This window comes from Mustela erminea, chromosome 3 (genome assembly GCF_009829155.1).
Source record: "Mustela erminea isolate mMusErm1 chromosome 3, mMusErm1.Pri, whole genome shotgun sequence".
NCBI classification, from domain to species: Eukaryota; Metazoa; Chordata; class Mammalia; order Carnivora; family Mustelidae; genus Mustela; species Mustela erminea.
The window spans coordinates 31449348-31472479 of record NC_045616.1 but is presented as its reverse complement, the minus strand read 5'-3'; the positions used below and the strand labels follow the sequence as shown (position 1 = coordinate 31472479).

General features: G+C 38.9%; 1 protein-coding gene across 1 annotated transcript in view; it reads right to left on the bottom strand.

Annotated features, from left to right (window-relative positions):
• EPB41L4A (erythrocyte membrane protein band 4.1 like 4A) overlaps positions 1 to 23132 on the bottom strand; it is a 255162-nt gene that overhangs the window by 135737 nt on the left and 96293 nt on the right. Inside the window, exon 2 of the mRNA XM_032335554.1 lies at positions 13320 to 13424. Coding sequence (XP_032191445.1) covers positions 13320 to 13424 — 105 coding nt within the window. The remainder of the gene's footprint in view (positions 1 to 13319; positions 13425 to 23132) is intronic.

Below are 23132 nucleotides of genomic sequence, written 5' to 3'. Positions count from 1 at the left end.
TTCCCATCACACACTTGCACAACTAAGAAGATGTGGGCCACAGGAAGCCTGTTTCATTGATGAAACTACTTAGTATATTCACATAGCCACATACTTTATTTTGCATACAAGCATATATATGTACATATACATATGTGTGTGTCAAAAAAAAAAAGGGGGGGGGATTACTAGGTGCCATTAACGAAGAAAGAATTTTCTATACAAGACAGAATTCAATTTTTCACATCCCTAAACCTGGTAAACAACAAATTTATGAAAGCTATGGGATGAAATAGTTTAGTATATGTGACCCATGGAAGACACATTTGTGTCTACTGTAATCAACCATTTAAGGGAGAAAAAAACAAAAAAAAAAAAAAAGGAAGAGAATTAAGTTCAGGATGCACAGGGAAGCTAACTCTAGACAAAGCTAGGTCCTTCAAAAGCATTTCTGAATCCATGTCAACATCAACACAGGCAACAAAGAAACTGAAGAACAATGGAAGCATGTTCTGCTTCTCCCCAGGTGCTACACACTGAGGAAAGCAGGCCTATACCAAGCAGCTGGCGGGTCAGCAGCCTCACTCTCCCCAATTCCTGGGGTTCTTTCAAGCATGTCGGCTCCTGAATTCTCAGGATGCGTCACATGACTGTACTCAGAAGAGATCAGATCCACTCTCAACAGAAAATAACCCCAGAGAAACATCTTTTCCTTTCTAAATAAAAACTGTTCATCGACTGAAAAAAAATAGAAAAAGCTACTGTTTTGTTAGAAATATTGTTTATTAGGGGCAGAGTTTTTAAAACTGTAGGGTCCACAACCATACAGCTCCCAGTGACATGACCTGAACTCAGATTCTCCCCCGACCACACGACCTATTACTACAGAATATTCTGAACAGCACCCGGCAGCTGCCAGCATGCTCGTATCAGCTATTCGTGGGTCTTTACGATCCCACGCATGTCCCACCTAACTTTCATCTCAGTTAAGCTTTTATTTTTTTAATATGGATGAAATCTGGATAAAATGAACAACAAAAGTCTTTCACAAAAGCAGCAAGGCAATAAATTCAAAGAACAGCAGACCAAGGAGATAGGAGACAGACACAGAAAGGCAAGATGGGGAGGTACTGTCATGGCCTCACCTCCATGTGCCTGGGCCACAGTCTAGGTGAGAGCTATTTTGTTCACTAATATCACAGATCACTCAGCTGCCAGCAGCAGAAGGTGATAACAGAATGAGGCATAGGACATCACCTCTCTCAAGTAGAATCCCATCAAGTGGGATTTGCTTTGTCAAAAGATGTATTCATTTGAGAGAAATAGGAAGGACGGAATCCTCAACAGACTCCTCACTGAGTGTGGAGCCCAACTAGGGGCTTGATCCCAGTACCCTGAGATCATGACCTGAACAAAAATCAAGAGTCCGATGCTTAACAGACTGAGCCCCCCAGGTGCCCCATGTGGGGGATATTACTGAAGCGGCATATATAATGCGATATTTGTAATGTGAGACAGGAATAAGACTAGGTAGTTTCTGCAAAGTAAGGGGAAAGCTTTGGGAAGGAAGGGACATCAGAGACAAGTCCACTGAGATGGTAAGGAAGAGCAGGATTTTGCCAAATAAAACAAAAAGGGGAAGAGCATAAGCAGAGTGTTCAGACAGGGCAAGGAGCTCACTCCGCTCTCTGGCGAATGTGTGTGGGGAGGGAGTGGTTGGTAGTTCTCTTGCAGTTGTACAGATACTGGGGCTGTGGTTTGGGGCAGGATTGGGGTGGGGGTTAGAGAGAAGAGCCACACTATAGAAGAAGAAGCTCAAAAGCAACCAAGGGCCACATACCTTGTAACCCATTTTAAGAAATACCAGAATTTTCAGGGCACCTGGAGGGAGCAGTTGGTTAAGCGGCTGACTCTTGGTTTTGACTCAGGTGGTGATTTGAGGGCTGGGAGATAAACTCTGAGACCAGTCCCTCTCCCTCTGTCCCTCCCCGCTCAGCCTGTGCTCACTCGTGCTCTCTCTCTAAAATAAACATGCTATGGTGAGTGCTATGAAATGTGTAAGCCTGATAATTCACAGACCTGTACCTCTGGGGTAAATAAAACATTATATGTTAATAAAAATAATTAAATAAGTAAATAAGTCTTTAAAAAAAAAAAGAATAGAAAAGAAATTCCAGAATTTTCCCTCAGGAATCCATTAGAAAATTGCAAGCCACAGAGGAGAGACATCATTAAAATTGATGTTCTGAAAGAAGACTGCATCTACAGTGGGGCAAACACTGCAGGCAGCGTGAGCCAAGACAGGAAGACAGGTTGGAAAGCTTTTACAGAAATGCAAGCTCATGTGCTGAATTCTAGAGATTCTAGAACTAGAATTCAGAGATGCAGGTGGATTCTGGAGAGGTCGAGAGGTGACCATAAATCCTGTTGACTACTGTCGTCCTGGCATAGGTGTCACTGTGGCCCTTTCCACTCTCCCAAGCATCCTGGCTTGGGTGGTCAGCTACACAGTCACGCGGTTAAGCAGCAGAATGGAAAGGGCCTGGGGACTGGTTAGTCATGAGGGGAGGCAGCGATGACAAGGTGTGGATCCAGGCACCTCAGAGAATCACATATGAGGATTTCCCAAAGGGACACAGGTAACAGGTAGTTATAAGGCGCTGAATTCCCAGATCCTCAGCTTCCATATACACTCCTTCCTGGGACTGATCTACCTAAGAACAGGCCTAAGACTGAGCTGCCATTCTAGTTCTCCCTTCCACTGCATTCCCTTTGCACAGTCACCCCTTCCCAATTTAATGCAGAAACACACCCAGCTCTCACCTATTCAATCTCTCCATGGTGCATTGCCTCAGGGCATGAAAAATCCCAGAAGAAACATGGCAACATTTTTAAATACCAGCATTAGCAAAGCTGACTTTAATAAAGATACTATAAATTATGTGTTTTCCTACACTATATGTATTTCTTGTAAGGACTAAGCGAAGTGACAGAATCATTGGTATTTTGGTTGAGTTGCCTGATTATCAGATATGGAGTAGGAGCAGCAGAGAAAATGATGATTTTTGTTTAATTATCTAGCAATTTCCACCTTGCAACTATTATACAGGACTCATGAAGATCCCCATAAGAATAAAACAAAGACTTGGAAAGCCTGCCTCATCTAAGTGACAAAACACTGTCTCTCATCTGACTACCCATCTCAAATAAAATTCAAGAGCAAAACACTTTTCTAGAACACGTTAACATTTTTATTTAAATTGACAAAAGACAGAAGGCAACTGGTTTGGCTGGGTGGTTTGGCAATGACTAGCTTTACCAAAGAATTCTATGTTGGATGTTTTCCATAAACTGAATGAACTAAATCTGCAGCTCCAAGACTCTGATGAAAATATAAAGTACATAATTAGATAAAGGCATTTTATCAAAAATCTTGCATTGGCAAATGTGCATTAAAATCAGCAATTTTTAATTTTCCTAATCCTTTCCAACTAAATTGGATGAAATCTGGCACCTCCAAGTAAAAGAGAAAAAATAAAAACATAGCTAACACTCTTTTGACAAATCATGGTAAGGCATTTTTTTAATACACTTCCCAGAAATTATAAAATTGAATTACTATAACGATCAACAAATTGTAAGTCAAGTGAATTCGTTGCCTTCAACTAAACTGAAAGATAACCCAAAGAGTGGTCTGAGAAATCACAGCTCACAGGAACATCATGAGATTTTTGGCATGTAAGTCAGGAGTTCAAGGAAATAAAGAAATTGAATAAAAACTCTTTCTTTTCTATCTTCCTTTTGTAGCAGACAAGATTGTTCAAGAGTGCATATTTTTCAAAAAACAAAAATAAAAATAAAATAAAATTGTTGAGTCCCAGCTCACTCCAGGAATATATTATAATCAACCAGGGGTACATGGACTAATCAAGAAGAAAAAACTCCATCCATTTCATTAAGAGAAGCATCTCCAATAAATGTTCACTTTTTATTTTTAGTCATTATTAGAATGCATATTTTGCTTTTAATTATATAATGATAACCATGGTAATAAAAACTACTATTATGGCTCAGTAACAATTATAGTCTGAAGGTCTCATGAAGTACACTTTTAAAATTTCAATGTGTATATAAGATACTGTTATGGATAAATATATTTTATTAATAGAAATATAGGAAGAAAATTCTAGGGAGAAAGTGAAAAAGAATTCCAGTTTAAGGAGATAAAAGGAATAAAGAAAAATTTCTGACTTTGATGAAGAGCTTGTTCACATCTATTTTTTTAAAGGTTGGTGAGTACAAAATTGCTATGCTGTATAGATTCACTGGATACACTTAAGAGTAATGTGACATCTGGGCTGAAGCCTTTATTTGTTGGTACAAGACTCGAGTGCTCTTCCTGCCTCAGTCATAAAAGACCATACAGAAAAAGGGGTCAGAAACTGAAAGTGCTATAGAATGCTGAGTGCCCTACATGGAGAGCAGATGTTCTGTGGAGAGTCCCACAATCCTGTGATGGACTTGATGGGTTAAACCAAAAAAATTAAAAAAGTAATGTAATGGATTTTTACAATGTCAGTATTTATAAACCCCAAATTTGCATCTATTTAAACTTACAATCCAATTTTTATTCTTGACCTAAAATTCTCAACACAAGCACATAGTTTAAAAAAAAAAAAAAAAAAACCTCTGGAAAAATCACTACTTTCAAGACAATTCTTTCAATAAGAACAGGTCTGCAGGGTGAGATGGTAACTTCAGGTTTGAATGTGTTGCATTTCTGGGTACCACCTGAGAGACATCCAAGTACTGAGTAAGAGCTGACATTACTATTACACTTACCACCAGTTTGCAGCACAGTTTCACGTGTTTTCTATAGACTCCTTTAATCCTTACTACCACCCTTCGAACTTGGTACTATTAATGTCACCACTTTATAAATGGGGATACTGAGGCACAGAGAAGTTAGGAGACTCACCCCATGCCACACAGCTCTCCCAAGGAGTATGTATGAATCCAGTCAGGCTGGATGAAAAGCCTGTATTCTTTACACAATACAATGCCTCTTGAGATGTCTGGGTTGGAAATACCCATTTGAGGATCATTTGGGCCTTAGAAATTTAAACCACGGAGCAGATGAGATTAAGTATAAAGAGTGACTTATATTTAACAGCAGGAAAACGAGAGCCTCTGGGCTAGGGGTCTCTATGAAGATGCTTCTGGCATTCCATGCCAGGCCCCTAGACTCCTGAAAAGCCTCTAGCCATAGTTTCTCAAGGTTTGTTTGTTTGTTTCCCAGGTACCACTGATGAGTTGTCAGCCCTCGCAGACTGCTGTACTGTTTATGATACTCTTTCTAAAAGATGTCTACTGAAGAAAATCTTTCTGTTTCCTGATCTTTGCCCTCTATTTCCCTACCAGATGCTTGAAGACATTTCAGATAGTACAAGGTTTTTTTCCCACAATGTTACTGACATAATTGGCATATAACATTATATTAGTCTAAGGTATTCAATATAATGATTTGATACACGTATTGTGAAATGATCACAGTGAGTCAACAACCATCACCCTATCTTTCTTATGATAAGAACTTTTAAGAGCCACTGTCCTAGCAACTTTCAAATATACAATATTATTAAATATAGTCACCATGCTGTACATTAATCCCCAGAACTCATAAACTCATAACTTAAGTTTTCACCTTTTGACCACCTTAACCCATTCCATTCCCCCACACCCCTGGAACCCACTAGTCTGTTCTCTGTATCTATGAGCTTCTGTTTTCTATTTTTATGTTATTTTTAAAAAGATTTTATTTATTTATTTGTTTGTTTGTTTGTTTGTTTGAGAGAAAGAGAGAGGTCAAGGGAGGAGAGAAGAAAAGAGAAAATCATCAAGCAGACTCCCTGCTGAGTATGGAGCCTGATGTGAGTAGCACTCTGAGATCATGACCTGAGCGAAAATCAAGTATCAGGCTTAACTGAATGAGCCCCTCTGTGTTTGAGATTCCACATGTAAGGAAGATCATACAGTGTTTGCCTTCTTCTACCTTATTTCACTTGGCATAATGTACTCAAGGGCCATCCATGTTGTCACAAACAGTAATTCCTTATTTTTACAGCTATATAATATTCAATTTTATATACATATTATATATGTAATCAATATATACTATACATCTATACATAGATACATATAAATATATGCACTCACATTTTAACCATTCATCCATTGATAGACACTTTAATTGTTTCTATGTCTTGACTATAAAAATTTTAATCTATAATAGTCCAGCATGACCAACTTCCTGTCTTTCTTGGCAACAAACAATCACATCTTATCAGTCATTATGGTATTTGTCAGAACATAAAGTTACAGAAGGTAAACTTCACACTGCAAAATACAGTAAATCAAGATGCAAAGAACACCATTTATACGCAGAGCCTGCCTGCTGGCGCTCAGTGAATGGGGATCATTTTTGCTCAGTAATACTCTGAGTATCTGGGGACAGAGAGAAGGATACAAATATATACACAGTTTATTTTATATTCTTAGTGAAATTATTTCAGAGACAAATAGTGCCAGAATTAGTCATATAAATAAACAGGTGAGCCAGTAACCAGTTAGAGCATTAGAAAATCATTGACAAAATCCTATCACCACCATTTTTAGGAAGAGGCAAAGGAAAAGATCAAGACTGAACAGGAATAATGAGAAGAAAACTTGAAAAGTGGAAAACAGGAGAATGTGGTGTCTTAAGAGCAAAATGAGGGTTTTTTGTTTGTTTGTTTTTTGTTTTTTGTTTTTTTAGCAAAATGAGATTTCAAAGAGTGAGTCATTAAGGGTCAATTCAACCCTAAGGTCAAGAAAGATAAGGGCTCAACCATCACTTGTATTTAACAATTAGAGACCCAGAGGATAGTTTCAGTGCCTTGGTAAGTATCAGGGCTGAACTGTGAGAAGTTTAGGAATGAACAGGAGTTTTGAGAAGTAGAGACAATGAACTTAAACGTGCTTCTGGAAGGTTAGGTGTGACAGAGTCAATACGGCCATAGACAGATGAGTGCCTGGGAGTGGGGGAAGGGTGGTTTTAAATAGTAGAGATGTGAGCCTGCCCAAACCCTGTAGGAAAGGAGGGGGAAAAAGGAGAGGTCTAGAGATACAAAAAAAAAAAAAAAAAAAAAAAAGGTGGTAAGATCCAGGTCTGAGACCCTGGGGCTATTCCATTGTACACGAAGGAAGGATGGGAAAGCAGTGACCAAGGGTGTGTCTGGAGGATCAAGAAGGTGGGAAGCGACCATCTGATCATTTGTGTTGTCTCAGTGAAGCAAAAGAAGAGTTCCCTGGGGATGGGGCAAGAGGATATTCACAAGCTGGCTCTATCTCTGTGCTACACATCTCCTTCTTTGATCTTTTAAGTCCTAGGGCAAAAGATTCAACATCTTCTTCTCAAAGCCAGGTTGAATTCCATAGTCTGAGAAAAGCTCTATATACTGAACTTCTGCCTTCGAAAGAGTAATTTGTAAAGGAGCCCCAAGTTCTCCCATTAAAGTAAGACATGATAACTGTTCATTTTAAAATGAGAATATTAGGATATCCCATTTCTCCTCATTACTGCTTTCAATATCAATTAGACTCATCTTCAAAATTTTCCAGAGGTCTTAAAGAGTCTGAAACTTATTTGATTTTGTCTCTTCTACCCTCCAGACTGTTTCCTCCTTTCCCTTCTCCACCTTTAAAAAAGTATCACCAGCAGTATTTTCCTCCCTCCTAGCTTCAACGTGAAAGGCTTTCTATAGATCTCACACCTTATAATCTACAAAGAGCGTTCCCATTTTCCCTAATTCGGTCCTGAAACAATCTTGAGAAGTGGCAGGACAGGAGCATTATTCTTCTCAACATTCAGAAAAATTAAGTAACTTGAATATTCAGCCTCAGACTCGTCTTGTGACTCCAAAGGCACTTCTCTGGCTCCACTGCAGTATATTCCAGTGACAGCAACTTCAGAACACCCAAAAGGTGGCTCAAGTTTCTGCCAACCTCAGAGTAATTTCACATTCATCCAATTACTTAAAGAAGTCTAAACTGTAATTTCAATTCACCTGCCTATCATGAACAGATCTCATCATCCCTCTCTCGTAATAAGGAACCTAACTCATCCTTTTAAAAAAAGCAACTAATATTGCTCGCTGACATCTGGGGACGCACATGCAGCCCTAATCATGGAAAAATCCTGATTATCTACAGGAAAATGTATATTATTATTACCCAGGGGAAATAACCCTCTTTCAGGTTTCTGCCTAATTGGTAAATCGAAACAAGAAAACCCTTATATTTCCACTAAGCAAGCAAATATAAAATGCTTCCCACTGTAACCATGTGTATTAGTTTCTTTTTGCAGCTGTAACAAATTACCATAATCTGGGCCTAAAACAACAGAAATTTATCATTTTACAATTCTGAAGGTCAGAAGTCCAAGATGGTCTCACGGGGTACAACAAACTGAATGTTTGTGCTCTTCCCCACCAAATTTGTATGTTGAAACCCTAATCCTAATCCAAATACCTAGTACATTGGAATTTGAAGGTGTGGCCTTTGAGTGGTAATTACATCACAAGGGTAGAGTCTTCGTGAATGGGATTAATGCCCTTACAAGAAGAGATCATAGAGCTAACTCCCTCCCTTTCTGCCATGTGACATTACAAGGAGAATTGGATTGTCCACAGCCTGGAAAAGGGCTCTCACCCAGTCATGCAGGCACTCTAATCTCAGGTCTCCAGCCTCCGAGGTATGATAAATCAATCTTTCTTGTTCATGTCACCCAGTCTATGGTGATTTGTTAGAGGAGCCCAAACTAAGACACTGAGCTGTATTTCTTCTAGAAGCTCCAGGGCAGAATCTACTTCCTTTCCTCTTCTGGCTTCTAGAGGCTGCCTTCATCCTCTAGATCAAGGCCCCCTTCCAGAAATCACATGATTTTGACCTCTGCCTCCACTGTTAGATTTCCTTCTCTCTGATTCTCCTGCCTTCCTCTGTCATGTATAAGGAGACTTCTAATTACATTGACTCTGCTTCAATAATTTAGGATGATCCCTCTATACAAGATCCTTAACTTAATCACTCCTGCCAAGTCCCTTCTGCCATGTAAGGTGATGTTCACAGGTCCTGGGGATTAGGATGCTAAGCCAAGAGAAGGCTGGGAACCCATTCAAGGCAAAGACACACCAAAGTGAGCTGATGAGCCAGACACCACATGCAGAGAATGAGAAGGCGAGCTAGCCATGAAATTGATGACAGGCACTCCTAGAAAATACTAGAGAGAGCTAACTTCTTTGGAAGTTCTGCTGTTCTAGATCAATGGTGAGTACTTAAGAGAATTTTAAATATTTATAACTAGGAAGTGGTAGGGTCCTTCAATAAATCTGGATTTTTCTGACTCTCATGTGTGTTCTTGTAATCCCTCTCAACTACCTTAAACCGAGGCTGGAAATTTTCTGTTCAATTGAACCAAGGCCCTGGGCAGGGGGAGGGAAGAGCTACATCCCCTGCACAGACCAGCCTGGATCAAGAAAGAAGCTGGATGATACAGGCCAAAGCAGAGCAGAAAGTAGGTTGTATGCCCAGGCTAAGTGCTCTTCCCTATGTCTTTAGGAAAAGGAACCCCAAGTATGTGAATCCCACTGTGCATCTTTAAGGGACTGTTTTCTACAAGTAAGCCTAAATTAACACAGGCAGCATTGGGTTAATTCAGTCTCATTAAGCATGTCTTCAGGAAGGAATGTTTTTACTTCCTAGAGGTCCTTTTACAAACCTTACCTGAAAAGTGAAGCAATTAAGGTGCCCAGAGCGTTCCAAATCCAATCAGCTGCACTCTTTGGAGAGCGGTTTGCTTTACCAAGGTTTAGTTCTGCCTAGCTGTTACTCTGTACACATAGGTAACACCTAAATCAATGAATTTGTTGCATGAATTTCCCAGGGCTTGGTTTTATGAAATATAGTTTGATAGAACGTCTATGTTTAATATTCCAGGCAGCAAATTCCCTTTCCCCAGAATTCCTGAGACTATGTGAAAAACAGAGAAAGCTCTAGCACAGGGCCTGCCCATATTAGGCCTTCTTTGTGTTGCTACTGAAAGACCACATGAAGGCATACATACACAGAGGCCTAAATAAACTCTCTTGCCCCAGGTCAATCTGAGAAGTCTGTTTGTTGGAAAATACTATTTAACTCCTCTCAACAAACCTTAAGTATGTAAACTGCACAGAAAGAGAATTCCTCAGTATCCTCAGTCTGCACAACCGTTCCATCTTACATGCATTCAAGTCAGGATATTATAGTAGTTGACAGCCTTGGAGATGTGAAGACTTGGGTTTGAATTCTGATCTAATACTTGATGGCTACAGGAGCTTGGGAAGTGGCTTAACCTTTTCAGTGTTGTTTCTTCATCTCTGATGGTAGGATAATAATATTGAGCTTGCACAGCCGTTTTGAACATGTAATGACAACACATGGAAAATGTTCCGCAGTTTGCGGGGCACTAATGACGAGGATGGTGAGGGATGGTGGTGATGATGACATGTCTAGATCCAGCCTCTGGGTTACCCTGCTCCTCCAGGACAGACAAGTTCCCTGCTATGTGAGGTCCATGCGTCCCAAGGGACATGCTCTCCCAGTCCACCCCACCCAGCTTAGGCATGGCCCCAAGGCATGATCATCTGTCAAGGGAAGGGAAGGAGGGAGTCTAGGGCTCCTCACTGTGGTATGTGAGTCACCTCTTCTTAATCTTCATCTTTTTTCCCTTTTATCCCCAGCTCCTTCTCCCACTTTCTTTCTTTATTTGCCTCAAGAGTTGACCTAAGAGGTCCCTCTTAGGGCCTCAAAGTCTTTTCCATGTGGATCTTACTTATTTTAAAGATTGTTACAAAGCATTCCCTCTTAAAAGAAAAAGATAATTTGGGGAAATAAAAGTAAATATTTTGATGGAGAAAAAGCAAAGCAATACACAAAATCCAATCTAATGGACTGTAATTCAGGTAAATTCCTAGAAATCATTAAAGACAAAATTTTTTCCATTTTTTGTGTCCTGTGCCATTCTAACATAAAGTTATTCTTTAAATGTTTGCCTTAAATAAGTAAGGCCTATGTAGCTCTGCTCCTACTTACACAGATAGAAGACAAAGAAATAGGAATTTGGGTTCATCAACAATTTCCCTAGAAATAAAGTTGAGCCTTGGGTGGGTGCCTGGAATGAAGAACCTGCCAGAGCTACTGCCCCAAGAGAAATCCTTTGTTCTGCCTCAATACCCAAGAGAAGCAAATCAGTAATGGAATCACATTTTCTACCTAGATACACTATCAGCCCTCTAGTGTACTTTGATGAAACAATTATCTAAAGAAGGAACAAATTTTCATAACCTCCTTATAGTTTCCTACAATTAAAAATACATGTAAGACAATCAGACCATACACTTGAGCATGAAAAGACTAAGAAATGTTTATTAATCACCTCTATTTTATCTTCATTCACTAGAAATAACTAAATTCAGGGAGCAAAAAGATGTTTTTTTCATGTGATTTACACACCTGGTGTTCTTACAGTACCAAAAAAAAAAAACATGACTGAAGAGCTTTCTCCTTCTAAATGTAATGTCGTTATTTCCAAAACCTTCATTGCAAACACACCACAAATGCAGACCCTTAAGAATAAGGTTAAGAGAAAAAAATTTTTTTCTGGTTTTAATATAAGCCCTAGAAAACTCTGAATCAATACCAACTGCTAATTCTTTTTGTAATGATACAGGCCATTGTTTGAAATTCTCTGGCAGGGCGCCTGGTGGCTCAGTTGAGATTGTCTGACTTTTCATATATTTTCTTCCTTTGCAAAATTTCAAAAAAAAAAAGAGAGAGAGAGAGAGAGAGAAAGAGAGATAAGGTCTATATAATTTTAGCAAGACAGTCAATCTTTCCAGGCGAAGTCTGACATACTAGATAAGACCAGGAAACAGTAATTTTCTCTACTAAGAAAAATGTTCTTTCAAAAATATGAATATAATACAAGATAGCTTCTAGAGCCTTCAATTTAATCTTTCAATGTAGATTTACAGTTCTGCAGTATTCACTTATGGCCCATACAGGACAGAATTCAGGGAACCCCTGAAGATGTCCATTTCCCTTTCTTTGAAGTGTGCCTTAATGACCGTTTGCCTTTAGAAAGCTACTCCTTTCTAGGGAAAGCTAACCAACACACCCAATTTTTTATTCCTGCTTTGTGAAATCCTCCTGTAAAACAAAACGGATTATGAAACTAGCTCAGGAAAAATCACAAGTCATCACCATCAATAGGATTCCAGTTGTCTGTCTCTTCTCATCCTAGCACATTCCTGTGACCGGGACAGAAAAAGCCCACTCAGTCATGTGCCTCACTGAATAGATCCCAGATGATGCACTGGAGGCTGGGAGAACTGATGAAGGAAGAAGCGGAAATCTTTCTTCCAAAAGGAGTTGAGTAACATGAAAAATAAAAGTCAAATGGGTCTTTTAAGGTAAGCATATAAGCACTCTGCACAATAAGACTGTGTCTGAGGTTAAGAGCTTCTTAGACTAAAATAAAAGACACTAATGAATATCCTTTCATCCCCCAACAACCTCCAAAGTCTTTTTCCTCTGCTCACCACCTAAGAAATAGCTTTTCGACCTTATAACCATATAGGATCTACCCTAACCAATGTAGTGAGTTTCTTCTCTAAGAAACTTTCCACCCATCAACCAGCTAGGAAGATGTTAGACCTTCATGAAGACTGACCCCAGACACCAAAAGTTTGGTTGCCTTTATCACTTACTCCATCAAGCTCATGAGTGAAAACTCCTACTTATTTCTTTTGTAATTACTCTCTCAACTTCTAAAGCTTAGATAAGCACCTTTTCACACTGTATTTTTTCTTTAACCATTTATTTTCTTAAAAGGCAGTAAGTTGTATCTGTCCCTTCAGAAGACTAGCCACTCGCCTCCTAACACATTACCTGGCTTACTTAGTTCTCCTAACAGTATACCTGAAAAGTACTCTCTATGATACGGCTGTAAAAATGTAAACCAGCGAAGTCTTCTGCAAAGAGAAGTACACACATATAAGTTGTGAATCCTGCCACTCTATATAGATCTTTGGCAGAAGAGGGGAAAAAAAAAGCTAAACATTTTAGCAAGGAAAAACATGTTCGAGGCTTTCAAAGTCATTTTCGGTTACAAAGAAACTACCTACTTAAAACCACATCAGCAAAGGCCAGAGAGAGAGAGTGCATTTTATAACCAGAAAAATTGAATGCGAAGTCATTGTACTCACTGTCTGATGGCTTCTATCACAGTAACGCAGCCCGAAATAATCTATCTCCACGAGGTTTATGTGACGGAATACGTGGTCAAGGACAACAGAACCTTTTGTTGACTTCTGCAAAAATAATTCACAGTTTTATTTTTTTAACATGGTGTCTCATCTTTCTCAGTGGGACATAGTCACAGCTTCTCATCTTCTCTTAGCTTCGCCCACAATGGAAGTGATTTTATTAGCCCATGGTTCCCTCTTTGAGTTTAGCCTCAATTACAAAGAAAAGCAGGGTTGTAAGTAAAATGTATTAAAGAAATTCCTTTGAAAAAATCATTTTTAAATTGTAGTGGGTTTTTAATTAATATAAGCTTCTTTTCTTAGGGGATTGTAAATTATCTTTCAGACAAAATTCTTATCTTAATAAAGATAATCTTTTATATGAAGAGCAACTAATGAATTCATCAAAAACCACTCATGTTGCTTAAAATCCCACAGTTCTTTCACTTGAAAAAGCAATTTTCACCTACAGCATTACTATCACAACACAGAAGATACACAGAATTAAAATAACAATAGCCAAAGCTTTTATTTTCAATCCTCAACTAATAAACCCACAGATTAAAGCTGCCCAAGTTAATGTTCTGAAAAGCCCTTGTGAAGAAATTTTATCTCTTTCACATAAGCAGAGATGTAAAGAAAACATTTCCCCTGCTTTCTAAGATCTAATATATCAGATCTAATATATTAATTACCAATTATCACATAGCTGAAGATAAACATTTAATCAGCAAACACTACTTCACATATCATATTAATCTTGAAAACAATCCATTTCAGAGGCCCACTGATACAGACTTTTCCTTTCTCTTGCCCCACCCAGGCAGGTACAGCAGGGGAGCAGAAGTTCCCAAGAAGTCACACACTGCGTTAATTAAGTAGGGCTTTCTTCAGCTGTGGTTTTCCCCAGAGAATTACCATCACTCGTTTACTTGTATTGGAGAGTACTCAGTATTGCACTGCTTTTAGGAAATGAGTTGTGACATAAGGGAGATGTTTTGATTAAATGCATTGTAAAAAGGGGCACCTAGGTGGCTCAGTGGGTTAAAACCTCTGCCTTCGTCTCAGGTCATGATCTCAGGGTCCTGGGATCAAGCCCCGCATCGGGCTCTCTGCTCAGTGGGGAGCCTGCTTCCCCCTCTCCCTCTGCCTGCCTCTTTGCCTACTTGTGATCTCTGTCTGTCAAATAAATAAATAAAATCTATAAATGCATTGTAAAATGGATGACAGGTGATAAAGGCACACACTGAGAGAAGACTGTTCTTTTTTTTTTTTAATTTTACTTATACAATATAATGTTTGTGATTTTTTTTTTAATTTCCAGCATAACAGTATTCATTATTTTTGCACCACACCCCATGCTCCATGCAATCCGTGCCCTCTATAATACCCACCACCTGGTACCCCAACCTCCCACCCATTGGGGGAAATTGGAAGGGGAGGTGAACCATGACAGACTATGGACTCTGAAAGACTGTTCTTGTTAACAAATCCCAAAGGTATTTTTGTTTCCTTCTACTAAATTACCTTGGTTAAACTTAATTGGTGTCCTTTTCAAAATCCATTGGATAATACATAAACAAAAATGCCTTCCGTGATGGACCTTTGGCTTGGGACACGTTCTATACTAACAATGCCATGTCCAGTCAATTATTTGTTTGTGCTCATGTACTTACACATTTAACTAGGGTAAAAATCTGGAAAGAAAATTACTATTTCAAGGATACGCATACTTAAAACTACAACGAGCACTGCCAAAAAGACCATTACAATTTATTCAATGAAAGTACATTTCCCCATACCTTTGCCAACAAATTCTCTCGAGCAAAATTTTCCCCATCTGACTGAACAAAAAAGAGTTGAGAGGGTAACTTTTAATTTGCATTTTCCTGACACTTATAAAAGTAGGTGCTCTATCATCTACCTACTAACCAACTGCATTTCTTGGCATTTGGGTTAGGTGTTCTCTGCCTTGAAGATTCACTCTCTCCTTCTTCCTTTGCTCCACCACCCAAAAAAATTCCATTATGTATATATACCACCTCTTCTTTATGCATTCATCTACTGATTGGACACCTGGGCTGATTCCATAGTTTGGCTATTGTAAGTAATGCTGCAATAAACACAGGGGTGCATATATCCCTCTGAATTAGTATTTTTTGATTCATTGGGTAAATACCCAGTAGTATGATTGCTGGATTGTAAGGTAGCTCTATTTTTAACTTTTTGGGGAAACTTCATATTGTTTTCCACAGTGGCTACACAAGTTTACACTCCCACCAACAAGGCAAGAGTGTTCCCCCTCCTCCACATCCTTGCCAACACCTGTTGCTTCTTGTGTTTTTGATTTTAGCCATTCTGACAGGTATGAGGTGATATCTGATTGTAGTTATGATTTATATTCCCCTGATATGTCTGTTGGCCATGTGTATGTCTTCTTTGGAGAAATGTCTGTTTAGGTCTTCTGCCCATTTTTAAATTAGATTTTCTTTTTTTTAAGTTGTGTAAGTTCTTTATATATTTTGGATAGTAACCCTTTATCAGGTACGTCATTTGCAAATATCCACTCCCATTATGTAGGTTGCCTTTTAGTTTTGTTGTTTCCTTCCCTGTGCAGGAGCTTTTTATTTTGATATAGTCCCAATAGTTTATTTGTGCTTTTGTTTCCCTTGCCTCAGGAGACATATCTAGAAAGTTGCTATAGCCAATGTCAAAGAGGTTACTGCCTATGTTTTAGGACTCATATTTAGGGTTTTGTTGTTGTTGTTGTTGTTTTTAAGACTTTATTTATTTATTTGACAGACAGAGATCCCAAGTAGTCAGAAAGGCAGGCAGAGAGAGAGAGGGAAGCAGGCTTCCTGCTGAGCAGAGAGCCCGATGCGGGGCTCATTCCCAGGACCCCGAGACCATGACCTGAGCTAAAGGCAGAGGCTTAACCCACTGAGTCACCCAGGCGCCACACATTTAGGTTTTTAATCCATTTTCAATTTATGTTTGTATATGGCATAAGAAAGTGGTCAACTTTCATTCTTTTGCATGTTGCTGTCCAGTTTTCCCAACACCATTTGTTGAAGAGCCCTTTTTTCCATTGTATATTCTTTACTGCTTTACTGAATATTAATTGACCATAAAATTGTGGGGGTTTTTTCCAGGTTTTCTATTCTATTCTGCTGATTTAGGTATCTCTGTGCTAGCACCATACTGTTTTGATAACTACAGCTTTGTAATATAACTTGCGGTCCAGATTGTGATGCCTCCAGCTTTTCTTTGCTTGTTCAAGATTGCTTTGGCTATCCAGGGACTTTTGTGGTTCCATACAAATTTAGGATTCTTTGTTCTAGTTCTGTGAAAAATGTTATTGGTTATTTTGATAGGGATTGCTTTAAATGTGTGGATTTCTTGGGTAGTATAGACATTTTAATATTTGTTCTTCCACTCCATGAGCACGGAGTATCTTTCCATTTCCTTGTGTTACCTTTAATTTCTTTCATCAGTGTTTTATAGTTTTCAGAGTACAGGTCCTTCTCCTTTTTGGTTATTCCTAAGTTTATTCCTAAATATCTTATTATTTGGGGTGTAATTAAAAACAAAAATGTTTTCTGAATTTCTCTTTCTGCTGCTTCATTATTAGTGCACAGAAATGCAACAGATTTCTGTACACTGATTTGTAACCTCTGACTTTACTGAATTTGTTTATCAGTTCTAGCAGGTTTTTTGGTGGAGTCTTTTGGGTTTTCTGTACAGTGTCAGGTCATCTGCAAATAGTCAAAGTTTTACTTCTTCCTTACCAATTTTGGATGTCTTTTATTTCTGTCATTTGTCTGACTGCTGTGGCTAGGACTTCCAGGACAATGTTGAATAAAAGAGGTGAGAGTGGACGTCCTTGTTATGTTCCTGACCTTAGGGAAAAAGCTCTCCATTTTTCCCCATTAAGGATGATATTCAGCTTGCTAATTTAATAAATAACTCTATTGGGGTTTTGACTGGAATTAAACTGAACTGATAGACTGGATGACTTGGGGCATAAGATAGGGTATTGACAAAGTGAAACATATGTTTTTCTCTTATGTTCTTCAAGGATGTTTTATACTTTTTTTCATGTAGGTCTTACAAAATTCTACTCAAACTTTATGGCAGGCAAAATTTACAAAGTGCCCTCTCCCCCAAAATAAATCCTGTTCTAATCCCTAGAGCTGATAAAATGAACTGTCAATACTAGTACTGTGTTATGTTATAAGTCACAGTTAGCCTTAATATCAGGAGATCATTCAAGTGGATCTGACCCAATCACATGGGCCCTAACAAGCAAAACACTTTCTCCATTAACAGAAACAGGCAGAATGTAAGTCAAAGATTTTCAAAGCATAGAAACAACTCCATGGGTCCTTGCCACTTGAGAGATGGAGGGAGCATCTGAGATAGCAATGCTAGCACCCTCAAGGAGCTGAGAGTAGACTCCGAGTAAGGAAATGGGAACCTCTGTCCTACAGCCACAAAAACTGGATTTAGCTAACAACCTGAGTCTGGAAGCAGATTCTTCCCCAGAGCCTTCAAAGAAGGACTCTGATAACCAACACCTTGATTTTAGCCTTCTGAGATTAAGCACAGAACCCAGCCATTCTATCCTGGATTTCAGACCTACAGAATGGTAAGATAATAAATAGAGGTAGATAGATTTAAGCTACTAATTCACAGAAATTTGTTATACAGCAACAGAAAACTAACATATGCTTATTCATAGAGATTTTATAGTTTTATTGTTGTTTTATTATGCTTTCTAATTTCTAACATATTAGCAATTAATTCTTCCACATTGGTCTATTCACAGCCATCTTGCTAAACTTGTATCAGTGAAAAGAATTTGTCTGTGGAATCTTTTTACATAACCACATTTTCTACCAATAGTAAGTTGTTCTAGTTTTTCTTCTCCCAATTCCCCCTCCATACATTCTTTTCCTTACTGCATTAGTTGGGGCCTCAACCGAAGGATGACTGGTAGTTGTGAGAACATGATCCTAATCTTCTTCATAACTTTAACATAATTGCTTCTAAAATCTCATCACTAAGTATACTGGCTGCTCTGTACCCCTTGTACCTCTTTATCAAATAGAAGGTTCCTTTTATTTCTACTTTTTGGGTTTTTTGTTTTTGTTTTGTTTTAATCTGTTTTGATTTTTTAATTAAGAGTGGATGATAATTTTTTTAAAGATTTTATTTATTTATTTGAGAAAGAATGAGTGAGAGAGAGCATGAGAGAGGAGAAGGTCAGAGGGAGAAGCAGACTCCCCAAGGAGCTGGGAGCCTGATGCAGGACTTCATCCTGGAAGCCCGGGATCATGATCTGAGCCAAAGGCTCAACCAACTGAGCTACCCAGGCGCCCGAAGAGTGGGTGATAATTTTATCAAGTCATTTATGGGAATCTGAAAGGACAAAAATGATGTAATCATCTATGAGTTACATTAAAAGACTTTCTAATGTCAAATATTCTTCATGAAGAATTTTCTAGTTTAGTTCTTTTCATTCTAGGTATGTACTATCAAACCCCCTCCCTACTTGGAAAGAATCCCCCACCCTGCGCATCTTCCTAGAGGCAGGAAACAGACTCCATACCCCAACTCCTGGCAGCTGAGACATAACACATGACCTGGTTTCAGCCAAGGACTCTGACTTCTGAGCAAGTGATGCAAAGACAGATGAAGACCTGAGAATTCATTCATGACAATGGCTCCCATTGGTAGGGTGTCCAACAGCAGAGGCATGCAGAGGTGAAATCAAATGGGACAGGGTGCAGTGATGACTGATTCCTAACCCAGGTTTCCCAGCATCCTTGAGGTACTAAAGGGAAGCAGCCAGGCAATCCACTGGCTTCCCTTCCCTTGCCCACAGGAACACTAATTGTGTACGTTTGGACCTAAGAGTCATGCCAGGGTCCTTGGTAAAAATCCTAGGAATGCAGAAAATTGGGTCCAATGGTATACTCAAAATATCATGAATACCAACAGTTTATCCTAGGGATGGAAGTGCAACAGGCAGACCTCTTGGTTGCCAACAGTAACAGATGACTCTGATGAAGTAACCAAGGAAGTTCACTGAAAGACACTGGTTTTATCTCACAGTCTCTACGGTGCTACCCTGATGGTGGGTCTGTATTCTCCTAATCCCAGTATAGCAACAAGCACTAAGCATGGAGCCAACCTTCACCCATCACCACCTCCCTCCTGTGGTTCTGCCCAGAACCACAGTTTTCACCAGTTGTTTCACCTACTTTAGTTTTCACCTACAGTTGTTTCACATTTGCCTTTTGCCTCAGGAATTTTTTTTTTTTTTTTAATAATTTCTGGCTGATTGAGATCCACCTTTCTTACTGTCCAGGCTGCTGTGGGTAACACATGCCTAGCTTTCCTCTTACTTGAAAATACTTCTGGAAGGCTGACATATGAGCCTAGTGTTCCATTTCAATCTAATCCCTCCCCTGGATCCACTTTCCTACCCAGGAACAGACAGGAACAGATAGAGTAACTAGAACAAGTAGAACCACCTAACTCCACCTAATTCCTCTGTCCCAAGCAGATGGAAAAGTGCCTCATGAACGGAAGAGGAATGAATTCTGCTTGAAATTTCAGCACTGAGATGGGGTAGAATTTGGGGGGGGGGGAATACAAGTATATATATATATATATATACACACATAAACATATATATAAATCAAGGGTATCTTTATGAAAAACACTTTATGCCTATAATTCCACAAGAAATGCTAGCTTCTTTATACATATAATCTATTTATAAATGGTAAATAATAGCCTACTCATGAAGAATACACACAAAAGCAAGCTTAGAAAACCAACTTAGCAGTTTGCAAAGTATATGAAAATAGCAGAAGTTTCATGCCCAGAAGGGAATCACCATTCTCCAAAACTATCACTCCAAAAATACCAGAGCAGAGTCTGTCGATCTTCTACAACAGCTTTTTATTTATACAGAATCTGGTACGGAAAAAAATTTTTTTTTCAAAGATTTTATTTATATAACACAGAGAGAGAGAGATCCCAAGTAGGCAGGAAGGCAGGCAGAGAGAGAGGGGGAAGCAGGCTCTCTGCTGAGCAGAGACCCCAATGCGGGGCTCGATCCCAGGACCCTGAGACCATGACCTGAGCCAAAGGCAGAGGCCTAACACACTGAGCCACCCAGGTGCCCCAGGTACGGAAAATTCTTTACAAATATCATCCTTTAGCTCCTTGCTATCCTTTATGGAGAAACCACAAGGAAAACATGCAGTGTTCCGCAATGAATCCAGATCTACTTAAGAAAAAACATGGGATCTCATGATTCCCTCAACAGATTTCTGTTATGTTGTATGTCTATACATGAACCTGGAGCAGAGTTAGAGGAACCTCAGAAATACTGTATTTCTGTCCCTACTTCAAGCACATTTGTCCATGAAAACTTCTTCACTTCTCATTTCTCATGACAAGACTCGGAAACCATGGGCGCCATCAGTCAATTAGCTACTGGGGTTGGGGGTACACATCACCAGCCTGCATTTCTGCCAGTCCTGCCCTAACCAGCACCTTCCAATCACCCTGTCCCCAATTTGTATCCCATTATTTATGCCTCCTACGCTTATGGAAAATTGCACTCTTCACGTGGATTCTTCACAGAGATTGCTGTGGGCTGTATTTTTCAGTTCAGATTGATAGTCAAGTTCAGAGGAAATCATCCTTGAATAAAGAAATGAAGAAGGGACAGAGAATGGACATGAGAGCCAAAGAAAGATTGAGAAGTGTACTAGGCAAGGAACAGGCCAACCGCAGGATATATTACTAGAAAAGGATAATACCATTGAGGATATAATGAAAGAAACATATGACTTCAAATATTTATTGAGTATATCCAAATTGAGTATATTCAAATATTTATTGTGTATGCACAATTCAAGTATTTGAATTTTACAGTACATGTAAGCAAATGATTAATCTCCAGAAGATGGAAAAAGCATGCTAACAAATGCCACAGAACAAGATGCACCCCAGACTGTAACAGAAAGAACCTCAATGGGGGAAGCAGTTCACTTCCCTATGAGAACCCTGGAGAAGTTCTGGGGCTATGGAGTGACTAAGAAACTTCTAGAAAGTGAGACAAAGAAGGACCTGGTTATCATTAGGAGCATTTTTATGCATTTGACTGGTTACTCTGCATGCATTTTACTTGCATTAAAATGTGTTTTAAAAGAAAAGGTATGCCAAGTAAGAACTAGTCATTACTTGTTATTGTTCATAGAGTAATTGTTTTGTGGATCTGGTTGATTGCTGTGAGTATTAAGTAAGGAAGATGCCTGGAGACAAAATAGGGATATGGTGTTTCACTGTCAATTTCTTGACAACATTTCCAAATAATTCATACTCTCCGTTCCTACCCCCCTCAAAAACGCTACTTTAAGATCTTTCAATCCAAATTCCTCCCAAGCTCCTTGGGGAGCTAGCTCTAATCATTACAGACCATTATGTTCCAGTATTGAGGCTACATGCCCCCAAGTCCTTAAAACATGAGACATGGGCCTTCACTTCTAAGTCAGATAGGTTAGTTTCATTTTAAGTTTAAAGATAATCTTTATACAGAGATAGATAGTTTTCCTTGGGCAATAAAATAAATCTGACATTTTTTTTTTTAAGATTTTATTTATTTATTTGACAGACAGAGATCACAAGTAGGCAGAAAGGCAGGCAGAGAGAGAGGAGGAAGCAGGCTCCCCACGGAGCAGAGAGCCCGATGTGGGGCTCGATCCCAGGACCCTGGGATCATGACCTGAGCCAAAGGCAGAGGTTTAACCCACTGAGTCACCCAGGTGCCCCCTGACGTATTTTTGTTTGCTATCATAAGGAAATCAAAAGAGAGTAGATACGAGGCAGTAAGAAGAAAATCAAGAAAGAAGTATCTGAGTTTTTTCCAACTCCACTCAGAAAAAACTCATTTAATGTTACAAGATATTAATTTACTTTTCAATGAGAGTAAATGCCTGTGACATATTTCTGGATTGTGAATTAGATACCATGTAAATCTAAGCAAATAGAGATAGATTACTTTTATTACTGACACACTAGCAGCATTTTGGAAAGAACAGAGCTACAAGAAGCTTATAATCTTGAGAAATATTCCCAAATAGGACAAGTTTATTTGAAAATACCGTCAGTGAGGCTTTCAACCAGAACAAAGAATTTTTCGAATGAGTAATAACACCTTTGCAGATTAACACGACATTACAAACCAGAAAGGCAGGTTTTTGCCAGCTGCACAGAATGATAACTATTACAGTTCAGACAGTTTACTCCTTCACAAAGAGGAAAGAACCCTTTAAAAATTTCCTTAATGTTATGCCTTTAAAAATGCACTATATTTTTATTTAGTGTTTTTAACATAATAGATTCCAAGTCCTGTGGGAAAACATAAATCACGTTACTTTTTTTTTTTTTTTTCCCAGCTCAGACCTGTTAGGATAAAGCAAAGGAGGAGCACAAAGAAGAGATTCTTCAGGCACCAATAGTAACTACTTCTCAGAACAAGTATTGTTAACCACCATCTGATGGTTTTTGACTAAGTTACCTTTATCCTCTAGGTGAGGAATCTATAAAAGAAACCCTCTTTTAGTCATTTAAAATAAAAAGTAAAATGTTTGCTTTTCAAGGTGCTGTCTATATTTTTCATATATAGAAGTTTAGGGGCGCCAGGGTGGCTCAGTTGGTTAAGCGTCTGCCTTTGGCTCACTCGGGTCATGA